This window comes from Gossypium hirsutum, chromosome A08 (assembly GCF_007990345.1).
Source record: "Gossypium hirsutum isolate 1008001.06 chromosome A08, Gossypium_hirsutum_v2.1, whole genome shotgun sequence".
NCBI lineage: Eukaryota > Viridiplantae > Streptophyta > Magnoliopsida > Malvales > Malvaceae > Gossypium > Gossypium hirsutum.
The window spans coordinates 16,981,422-16,994,011 of NC_053431.1; the positions used below are offsets into that span (position 1 = coordinate 16,981,422).

At 32.0% G+C, this 12,590-nt stretch overlaps 1 protein-coding gene across 1 annotated transcript; it reads left to right on the top strand.

Moving 5' to 3' along the window:
* Nucleotides 1–4,072: 4,072 nt before the first annotated feature.
* Nucleotides 4,073–6,517, top strand: LOC121204608 (O-methyltransferase 1, chloroplastic). Its single transcript, XM_041074769.1, has 7 exons — nt 4,073–4,303; nt 4,393–4,544; nt 4,637–4,757; nt 4,835–4,959; nt 5,802–5,930; nt 6,027–6,191; nt 6,316–6,517. Exons 1-7 carry the CDS (start codon nt 4,141–4,143, stop codon nt 6,379–6,381), a joined length of 921 nt encoding a protein of 306 aa, XP_040930703.1. The 5' UTR covers nt 4,073–4,140; the 3' UTR covers nt 6,382–6,517.
* Nucleotides 6,518–12,590: the final 6,073 nt, after the last annotated feature.

Sequence of the window (12,590 nt, forward strand, 5' to 3'; positions counted from 1 at the left end):
CAGGCAAAAGTCTTATGCTGATATGAAGAGGCGTGAGATTGAGTATTCTGTAGGGAACTTCATGTTTTTTAAGGTCTTGCTATGGAAAAAGGTTCTGAGGTTCGATCGCAAGGGCAAGTTGAGCCCTAGGTTTATTGGGCCGTACTGGATTCTGAAACTAGTGGGATCGGTCACTTATCAGTTAGAGTTACCTCCAGAGTCAGACGTATTCACGATGTGCTCCATGTCTCGATGTTGAGGTGCTACCGCTCTGATCCCATGCACATCGTCCCTGTTGAGAAAATTGAGGTTAGGCCAGATCTGACCTTCACGGAGGAGCTGGTTCAGATTTTGGATCGCGACTTTAAGGTTCTAAGAAGGAAATCTATCCCTTTAGTGAAGGTGTTGTGGCGAAATCATAGCACTGAGAGGCTACGTGAGAGCATGAGGATGCGATGCGTTAGCAGTATCCTCATCTATTCTGATCAGGTAAATTTCGAGAACGATGCGTTAGCCCTATCTTTGTTCAGTAGGCTTTTATTTGTTTATTTGTGAAAACATATCAGAATAGGCCTACTAGTCTGGTGGTTAAGTGGAATGTTGGAGTGTTGGAGGTCCTATGTTTGATTACCTGTGTAGGCAAGGGATAGTATTTTTACTCATAGTTTCGACAAGAGTTTTGCTGAACTGGGTTTCTGAGTAGTGGATGTGTTAGGGGAAGTGGGAGAGAAAATTAAGGGATTGTAGTTAGTGGGGGTTATCGGGAAATCTATTTTTGATTTTGGCATTTTCAAATTTCGGTTCCCTTTTTCCCAAAATCTTTTGATGCCATTTTTTATCTTCTCCTCTATTTTTTCTATGGTTTCCTTTCCTCTATTGAAATTCCTTTGAGTTCCCCTCTCATTCTTTTTATGATTTTTTCTCAAAACCTTTTTCTTTCTCTTGTCTCTACTTCGTTGGTTGCTCTCACGTGGGTTAGTAAGTCCTCTCCTCTTTTCCCGTCATGGTTTTGTAACGATTATTCTAGTAATATGTTCTTCTGCAAATAATGTCATAGGAGGATGCTTTGGGCAGTGAATTACGTTTCTTTTGGTCCAGCATTATTAATGAAGGGTGTTTTAGTGGCTGTAAGTTCGAGTCTCTGTTCAATCTCGATATTCAAATTCGCTAGTAAATCCGTTAAACTGATGAGTGGATTTTTCGATTTTAGGCCTAGGAGTGCTCGGGAGTGTTTTCACAACAAATCAAATTGAGGTGTGTACTCGAAATACAGAAAATAGAATTCGACAAAAAGCCGAAAAAGCTTGCTGTCGATGCCACACGGGTGTGTGGTTGTCCGTGTGGTAGGCCGTGTGACGAAACACGGGCGTGTGATCGATGAGACAGGTCGTACGTGCATGACACGACCGTGTGATAGCCAGGTAGACTGTGTACGAGACATTAGCTACACTAATTTGGGCCGCGTGGGCGATACGGGCACGTGGGCCCACACGGGCATGTGGAATTCTAGGCCAGGCCTTGTGATCCACACGACCAAGTCCAATTTGGGCCGTGTGGGCCACACGGGCAGACCATATGGGCACGTGAGCCCATTTTTCTGAAATGTTCTGTAAGGTTGCACGGGTCGCCCTAGTTGACTGTGGACTTACTGTAGGGTCGATAAGCTTTACTTAAACCCTTAATTGGTGATCTGTCTGTATGAAATCTAAACTGAGCGTGTATGCTGATCTGAATATATGGACTATAACTACATAATAGCATGACATCTTTTGTATGTTGCATTGCATTGGGGTGGGTTGTTGTTATTTTGGAGAAAGTGTCCGAAAGGCTATCAAGCCTGTTATTTGGCAGCTCTGCTGCAAATTTTTGATTATGTGCCGTATTTCGGTACAGCATAGTGTGTAGGGATGGGTGAGTTGATTTAATCCCCACATGGTGTGTAGGGATAGACAGAGATGGTGTGTAAAGGCTAGTGGATAGGATTTTGATTTTCTATTATTGCATACTGTATCTGATGGGGCTAAGGCCCAAACTGAATCTGTAATAGGCTCAGGCCCAGCCTATATCTGACTGTAATCTGATGTATTTCTGTATGTATGCTTCTGTGGGGATTACACACTGAGTTTGCGAAAACTCACCCTTTCTGTTTAACTTGTATAGGTAATCCCCAGACTTGACGGATCAGCGCAGCGGAGGACATGACGGTGGCCACACATAAATTTTAGACTATTCTTGTAAATTTTCAGATTTTATTACTTATTTGAGATTTGATGTAAATTTTGGGGACTTTGGGACTATTCTGGATTTTTACTTTGGATTTGTAACTGCTTTACGGTTTTAGAACGACTAGACGGCAAAAACTCGATTTTGCTTAAAACAACGGTTTCTATCAACACCAATGGTTTTTCCAAAAATAAACGTTTTCAAAGATTTCGCTAAAAAGATACGATTTTTGACATAATGAATAACCTGAGTTTTACTCTGAATTAAGATAAAGACTAATTTGACTGGAATGGTTTTAACTCGACAAACTCATTTCTGACTTCCATTCTATGTGACATCGCCGGATTCGGCCATAACGTCTAGGCCGGATTTGGGGTGTTACAAAATAACATATTCTAATAATGAAAAACATATTTTTTTCTTCTCTTTTCCTTATCATCTTGATTAAAGGAGAAGCCTTACCTACTTATCAATCATTCCCAATTCCAATTTAGTTATTTAAGAAAAGAAATATGCAATTAATTTATTAGAGAAATATATTCATTTATTAGTAAAATAAAATATAATAAGCTTCAACTTTTGTGTAGTTAAAAAAATCTAAAAGAACTATTTAGGAAAATATGTTTTTAGATAATCCTATATTCTGTCATCCAAACAATAAAATCGTACATTCTATCCAAATACACCACATAGGGTAATGTAAGATGTCCAAATAAAAATAATCTTAGCTTTTAGTAATCTTATTACTAAAGAGACTCTTACATAGGATTTATTTCCATTTTCTCTTTTCCTACAACACAAGTATAGTATTCTTTTTGCCTTTCGTGTAATCTTTTTATTTAGAAATGAAAAGAGTTAATATATATATATATATATGGAGATACTTAAACTTGGAAAATTGTAACTACTTGTTACCTATTTTTTTTTACCTAAATGGTACCTAAACTTGGAAATCGTAAGCCAACTTAGTACTTTTCTCAGGTACCTAACTAACACCATTAAAATATGTTGACATGGCAGTAGAAACCAATAGCATGGTGACACATGGTAGTCTCACATTTTGACACGTAGAATTATAAAAAAAATTATAATTTTTTACACAAGGGAATGAACATGTACAACAATTTGTCCAAATTCATTCTAGAATACATTTTTTAGTATTTTTATATATTTTAATTTTTTTATAAAATATCAAATTTTTTATATTATTATTTTAAAATTTAAAATATATAAAGTATGGAAATAAAATAAAATTTTATAAAATATTAGAAATATTATTTGACAGTAGAATTAATTTGGACAACAGATTGACCACATACATTCAAACATGTACAACCATATGTCTAGATTCATTCCAAATATATTTTTGGATAATTTTATATATTTTCATTATTTCATAAAATATTATATTTAATATTATTATTATGAAATTAAAAATATATATAAAATCCTAAATTTATAAAAATATAGTATTTGATATCGGATTTTATAAAAAATATAGAATATTAAATTTTATAAAATATATGTCCAAATATATAATATAATTTATATAAAATATAAAAATGTATAAAATATTAAATTTTATATATTTTTAATTTAGTCATTAGTATCACATCAGCGTAGATTAATACTGCTGAAGTGCCAAACAAAATTAAAGTTTAAGTATTAATTAGATCAAAAAAAATTAGGTAATAATTAAATGCAAGTGACCAAGTTCAGGTTAACGCTATATATTAACCCAAATGAAAATTACTATTATTAGTAGTTCAAAAGTTAGGAGCAAATTACTAGGAAAAGAGAGGCATATTTTGCATGGATTTCGCCTTACTTTAACTCTCTATATGGGTCACTCATTCTGTTAAACGATACATAATGAAAAGTTCCCCAAATTACTATTATTCTAACTCAATTGGATAATCACAAACACCCAAAACCTCAATGGGATTTTCATTGAGATGTGCAAGTGTGCTAGTGCCATTCCCTTTTAACAACAAGAGAAATAGAGGGTTACTAAGAGCTCAACTCAGTGATGAAAATGACCCATTGCTCCGATTAGCCATCAATTCAGCTTCTCTTCGTCTTCAAGAGACTCAGAGACGAGGCAACCAATACTACATTATCAAATTTCCATTTCTCTTTCCCTTCTTGCTATAAACTTAATAGTCTTTTTTTCTGTCTATGTATATGCAGAGCCTCTTTTTATGGATCCATATGCTGGATGCCTTGTTCCACCTCACACTCGGTTGAATTTTGAGAACTCATCCAAACATTATTGCATTGCAACCAAGTTCATAGATGACAAGCTGCTTCGCACAGTAAACCACATGGATGGGCTTAAACAGGTATTTTCACTAAACTTGAGGTTGAATAAAATATTGTTACGTTACCCAATTGTAGCAAAATATTGAAACTCTTTTTGGCTACAAAATTTTAGGTTGTGCTTTTTTCAGATGGAATGGATACTCGACCATATAGACTTAACTGGCCAAGCTCAACCATCATATTCGATATATCTCCTGAAAGAGTCTACCAAAATGCAATTGAAAAGCTTCAAGGTGCATAATTCTTGGGACTTATTTTGCATATTTTGCTACATGTTTATTTATTAATTTGTTTAATTATATCTTCCTAGATGTTGGAGCTAAGATACCAAGAAGTTGTTTGTTTCTTCATATTCCATTGGAATCTTCTAATATTCAAGAAGCATTGCATATGAAAGGCTTTAATGGAAACCGTCCAAGCATATTGGCTATCCAGGTTATAAAAGGCTTTTATGTTTATTCGTTGAAATTGTTAGAAAACCTTGTGTTGCAAGTCAGAAAATTAAGCAGATTTAGATAATGACATGAGGCGTGAAATTTTCTTAAGGTTTTAAGTTTATCGATAGGATACAATGAATCATAAACAACAAAAATTAGAAGACTGAAAATGGAATTATTGAGTTTGATATAGGCCTTGTATATATTTTTCATCAAAGTATGTGTCATTTAGATATATCTTATGCCACAAATCAGGGTCGGATCGTTATAAGGGCCTAAAAGGCCTTGGTCCCCCAAAATTTTGAGAAACTTTGAATTTTTTGTTCTTTAAAATTTTAATTAGCCCCCTGCCAAATTTTTAGAATATTTCATTTCTCCCTTAAAGTTCTTAGAAAATTTTAATTAGACTCTAATTTTTTAAAAAACAATTCTCATTAAACTCCTAAAATATTTGAAAATTTTATTAGTCCCCCGTAAAACTTCGTCCTAAGGTCTGCCATTGCCACAAGCTATGTTCTAACATAACAAAACATAACAACCACAAGCTAGGATTTTCCGTAACGTAATAACTTTCCATAAGAAAGTTTGTTTCTTTGTTTCAAAACTTATCGAACATAATGACCACCGACTATGTTTTCTCATAACATAACAACTTTCCATAAAAACCACCAAACTCAAGCCTAAAATGCCCTAATACATCTTTTGCCCCAATTATAAAATTTGGTTATTTAATTTCTTTATATTATATGTTTGTGGGGTTACTAACTTTCCAAACTACAACCAGAAACTTCTAAACAACAACTTTGTGAAGGAATTTTTTCTCTTACATGTTATTGGTAGGGACTACCTTTGATGACTTTGGTGAGTTTCAAAGAGATTTTACTGACAGTAAGTGGTATGGCAATGGATGGATGTCTATTCTTGGGAGAGTTACCTGCATGGTTAGCCGAAACTAAAATTGGTACTAAGGTTTGTTGTCTGTGTTCACATATTATTTGTATTTTATCAGTCAACACTTCAAAATTGTTTGTTATTTAAGGTCTCTTTTTTTGTGTGTGTTTACAGTCTAGTACAGAGAAGTGGATGGACAATCTTTTTATGAGCAATGGTTTCAAGGTAAACATGGTTAGCTACCATAAAGTAGCTAAAAGTTTAGGTAAGGCATTGAAGCTAGGAGATCACAAGTACATTTTGTTTGTTGCGGAACAATTGCGATTTTCTGACGATCAGGTGTGTAACTACTTGTTTTTGTTTCAAATTTTCAGATCATAATGCATTAGTTTATTTTCATGATGCACATATTCATATAATTTGAGGTTCATTAACTGACTTCTTTTGGGGTTATTTTGAAAAGATGGAAACTTGGAAGATAGAATCTCAGAGGGTGGAGGAAGATAGAAAGGGGGAAGATTTTGAATAGATCTATATGTAAATACAATAAATTATTTTTGGTTTTCGTTTTCCTTCAATTTCTTTTCTTTATATTTTATTACTTCTTGCAAATTTTTTACTTGTACATGATCATTTAAATTGAAATTTTCTTATGGTTTTTTTTATTGAAAAGAAGTACATTTATTGAATACTTTGAAATAAAAAGAGATCACGGAGTCATACAAGGAGAACAAAAACGATTTGATGATAACAAAATAAGATAAATGAATAAAGCCACTAGTAAAAAAGAAAAGAGAATAAGGCTTGAGGTTAAAGCCTTAAACCAAGTCTAACTTTAAGACCTTTCATACATCAATCACTAGTAACATCCTTTTGATGTGTTAAAATACTGGTTTCTTTCAAGTGAATAGCTATAGGCGAGAAGATAGAGGACATCAATTTCATACAACAATAAGTTCACTCAAAAAAAAAGAAAAAGAAAAAAGAACAACTTCAAATATCAACAAAAGCTTGGGGATTACTTAAAACATATCTTAGGCAGCCCGAGTTCGTACCCATGCCATCCATGCTCACAATCAGCAAAAGGGTGTCTCCATTTTTCTCCTTGAAGCCTACTCTTGAAATTTTTGATTGTTTATGTTCTTTTTTTCTTCCTTAAAATGATGACAGTAAGTTAGCTTAAATCCAAGTCAAAGGATCTTGAGAAAATAAAATAATAAAAAAAGCAAAATCCAAACTAATGACATGGGAGTGCTTCAAACTCCTAAATCAATTCATATGTTAGGATAATAATCAAAGAGGGAAGAATTAAATTAACTCAAAAAAAAAAAGAAAAGAAAAAAAACCCTACTAGTTGAGGGACTAGAGGAAAACCTTTTTACGCATATCACAAGTTTTCTTTAGAAATTACTAGTTACTACTACCGGATGCATGTATCATTATTGTTGTAACAACTCAAACTCTAGTGGTATTAGAAATGTAATTTAGGAATCCCATTTCCATAAACAAAGTTAGTATAAAATATATTAAAGTTTGGTCAAGTAATTTAGCCGAAAAATGGTTAATTAAGGCTCAATGACTAAATTGTAAAAGTCCAATCGTTATTGAGTTTTAATTTAAAAAAAGACTTAAGGAACTATATAACAATTATCTAAAGGGCTTACATGGTTATTTAACCATTTTTTTTTCATATTTTTAGTTGGAAATGATGATGATCACCATTAATTTATATAATTAAGATTTTTAGAAAATAAAGATGATTAATTAAATATTAAACTTGATTAATTAAAGCTAATTAAATCTTAAACTAAGTATAAATATAACATAAGTGGGAGATGACAACATTGTCATCTTCTCTCTTAGCCAACTGTCCACCATAGAAGAAAAACAAAGAAAGAAAAACTTGGTTTTCAAACAACATTCAACCATTAATCAAGTAAGTCCCTAAGTCATTTTTCTTTGATTTTTATAGATTTATTATCATGGGAGCTAGATTTAGCTAGACCATATATCAATTTTTTCAATTGTTAAAATTTTAGCAAGTTGTCATTGTAGAGAAATTGATGAATTAGACTTGAAATTGATAGAAATTAAGCTTAGATTATGATAAGGACTAAATTGTAAAGCTTAATAAGCTTGGTTGTTAACTTTGTTACATTAGGGACTGTTAAAACTAAACACCGATAATGGAAATATAGAACGATCGCAAAGCAATAAGAATTGAAATACACAAATTTTATGTGAAAACCCTTTCGAGAAAAAAACCACGGATAGAGGAAAAGAAAATTCAGTAATGTTAAAAATCGAATGATACAAAAGGAGTTTTACCTACATCTATTTAAAGGTTGAAAAACCTTATTCTAATCAATGTTAATAGAAGAAGTGTAGTTCTATATGGATTATACTTGTGCAACATATTTCGGCGGCCGTCGGCATTAAACCTTACATAGAGCCCTTAGTTTTGCCATTATATTTTATTTTAAGAAGTATTTGTGTTACACAACTCTAATAGGGACCAAACTAAAACAAGTGAAAACCTTTCATGAAATTATGCTATGTATAGAAATTATGGTGTCCCTAATGAATGAATGTAAAATCAAATTTTAATCCAAAACTATATATTGAAACATATGTATACCCGAATTTAGGGACTAAATTGAATAAAATTCAAAATATGTTTGATTTTGTATTTAAATGTGAATTGGATGAAAATTGATATCGTTTATCTATAGTACGTAGCTAAAGACGTCGTCAAGCCGTCGAGAGGAAAAGGAAAAGTGAGAGTCATCGACTAGTGACGCAAAATTTCAGTTTGTACTTTTATAAATTGAGATGATTCCATTTATATACATACATATACATGTTTGCTGCATATTAACTATTAAGGTAAGATTATTACTTGTCTTGAATTGAATTGCGTGATAGTATTAAATGTCGAGATTGTGAATTGGTCTGAGCATAGTAGAAACGAGTATCATACGAATTACTAAATGACATGTGATATGTGACATGAGTTGTTGATGGAAATGGTATGGAACTATGTTATTGATTTATATATATGATGGCTTCGAATTTTGAGTATTGGATTGGATTTAATTTAGCATATACGAGATTGATATAAACTGTGATGTGCGAATATGATGTGTATTGATTCAGTGGTTAGTGGTTACCCTACTAAAGTACCGAGTAGAGACGAGTTAGTTGGCATGCCTTAGGATCGAAACCATCATTTTCAGGCTATCTAGGATGGTAAGATATGCAAATAGTAAAAACCATCGTTTCTAAGTCACCCGGGATGGTAAAATGTGAAAATAGTGAAAACCATCATTGTTGGGTCATCTGGGATGGTAGAATATCGATATAATGGAAAACATCATTGTCGGGTCCTTCGAGATGGTAAAATATACAGATAGTGAAAGCCATCATTGTCTGGTCATCTGGGATGGTAGAATATCAAAATGTGTGAACCATTGTTGTCGGGCCACCCAAAATGGTAAAACATTCGAACTCTAAAAGTCATCATTGTCAGGTAATCCGGGATGACATGAGTAGAATAAGGGCTATGGAATGTTGATGAAATTGGTACATTATGTGTTCACATATATGAAATATGCATATGGTTCGTATAAATATAGTCGTGTATGATATTTGGCATTCAATACATGAATGGTAATCCAAATGGTTTTAATTTGATCATATGTTGATTGTATCTTATTTATGTTAACGCTTTCGTATTATTGACTTGAATCATGAAAGTGCCACTAAGCTTTATCGCTTAACTTACAGTTTGTCTATTCCATACGCAGGTTTAGGTAAATTTTTTAGATCTGAGACATGATTTAACATCCAGCCAATGATTTTCGATTCAACAATATTTGTATAATCCTTTTTATTTTAATATATGGCATGTACCTAGGGTTGAATTGGTTGTGTATTGTAAATGGTAAAATCAAGAGTTTGAATAGCTATGTCACATGAACTATATATAAGAATGGTAGTGAATTAGAATGGACATATGTTGAATTACAAATGGAAATGGTATTGAAATGGTTATAATGTTGAATTGGTTGATTTGGTACACAAATTGATTTGGATGATTTGGTATACAAATTGATTTGGATGAATGTTTTGATTAGGTGCCATTTGGACCTTTTGGAAACAGACGGCCACGTCGCAAATTTAAACCATTAGTAATGTGTATTGAATTGAATGGAACGGAATTATGATTAATTGAAATGTGTATTAGTTGGATATTGAAATATGAGAAATTGTGATTAAATTGAAAGCGAATTTGAAATAGAAAAATGATTTGAATACCCTATTAACTAGTCGGACTAAGTCAGATATAGTTGGCATGCCATAGGATTTGGAAGTGTTCAGGCACTGAGTACCATACTGGTGTGTTTGGTTGGAATCCGTATATCCGCCAAAGTCTGAGTCTTGTTAATAGGGGTAAATATGAATATTAAGTAAAATTGAAATAAGAATTAAATTCCCTATTAACTTGTCGGGCTAGTCGGATATAATTTGCATGCCATAGGATTGGAAGAGTACGGGATTTATCGGCTTTATCGATCAGGCACTTTATGTGCCGTATTTTAGGCACTTATGTGCTGGTTACTGTTACCGCTACTGCTACTGTTACCAATTGGGCACTTTGTATGTCGAATATTGTTACTGTTACCATTACCGATTCGGCACTTTGTGTGTCGAATATTGTTATTGTTACCATTACCGATTTGGCACTTTGTGTGTCGAATATTGTTACTGTTACCGTTACTATTACCGTTACTGTTATTGATTCGACACTTTGTGTGTCGAGTACTGTTACCATTACTGTTACAGATTCAGCACTTTTTTTGTTAAATACTGTTACTGTTACTATTACTGCTACCGTTACTGATTACTGTTTAGGTACTCTGTACCGTTAAGGCACAATGTACTGTACTGGTGTATTGGTTGGAATCCGTGTATCTGTCAAAGTCTGGATTTGTTAATAGGGTGAATAACTGAAACGAGAAAATTAAATAAATTTGATTGATCGTACTAAATATATATATACATATAAGAAAGAAATTATGAGTTAAATTGTGAATTGAATTGAAATGTGAGATTTGAAGCTTGAACTTAAGGTTCATGAATTTGTTAAAATATCAAATTATTGATATTGAAATCAGTTGAATAAATGAAATGAGAAAATCAAATGAATTTGATCGATTGAACTATTGAAAGTATGAAAAAGTGAAATTATGAATTGAAATGTGAATTGAAATTGAGATATCGAAATAAGAAGTGAAAATAGAATGAATTGGAAATAATGAAATAGTGTATGAGTTAATTGAATATAAACTTATGAATTAATTATAAATTATTTAATTTTTTTCTGTTCATGTTCTAGTATATTAGTGATTGGCCAAGAATTACTTTGGTACCAAATGTAATATTCCTATATCAATTTCCTTGAGTCGAACATGGTATAGGGGTGTTACATGGTATATGAGATTAAAAGCTTGAACCAAAGGTTCATGATTTGATTAAAGATAATATAGATGATATATGATGCCATTTGATGAAAGACTATTGTTGAGATATGAAATTAAAGTATAAATTAACACATATGACTTATATTGTTACATGTTTGATGTCTATTATTTATTATAGTTTTTGTAATTTAAATTATGGTAATACCACAGAGTATAGACATACTCAGCGTACAATTGTATTAATATAATTCAAATTATTTATTATTATTATTATTATTATTAAATGTTAAATTTAAATTATGTATATGGTAAGAGAAGTATGAATATTTAGCTAGCATGGCTAATTTGCATGTTTTAGACTCAAAGACTAAATTGAATAAAAGTAAAACTTTATGGGCAATTTTGTAAAAATGTTAGAACTGAAAAATTTGCATGAAATGAATTATTTTATTATTTAAAATTGAAAAATTGAATGAAATTATTAACTTAGTTCAAGATCGGGGAAAAACATGTTTTAAGGATTAAATTAAAAAGTGTTGAAATTATGGAAAATTCTGATATTTTATAGAATTCATGGGTTGTTATCAATTTGTATGAGAATAACGGCTGGAAATAAGGATTAAATTGTAATAATTTTATTTTTTTGAGCCTAAGGATGAAATCGTCATTAATTAAAAGTTTAGGGGCAAAATGGTAATTTTGTTTAGAGCATTAATTGAATGTATTAGAACATGAAATAAATGAAAACGACGATCAAATTTACTTATAAAGATCTGGATGACTCGAATACGAGACTTGAACGTGGAAAAGAAAAGATATTGGATTAATGAAATTATAAACATGAACAAGCAACGAGGTAAGTTAGTGTAACTTGAATTGTAATATTGGGAAGTATATTATGATATATTAATTCAAGAAAGGACTAAATTGTAAAAGTGAGAAAAGTTTTATTGCACAAGAGTAAATACTCAAAATTTGAGGGATTAAAGTGAGAAATCATTAGTAAGTTGCGTCGCAACGAGAAACTCCCGAAATCACATCAACCCTATAGTTTTGAAATTTACAATTTGGTCTTCATTCAACCTCGAGTTAGCAAAGGAGTTTTCGTAAGCTTGTATAATACTCGAAAATGATGGAAAATCATATCGAGATTGAATAATATTGTTAATAGCATATATGAAAGGGTACATTGAATTGTAGTTGCTTCGGCAATAGATGTGGCATCCCATAGCTCAAACTCAGTGATAGGGTCGGG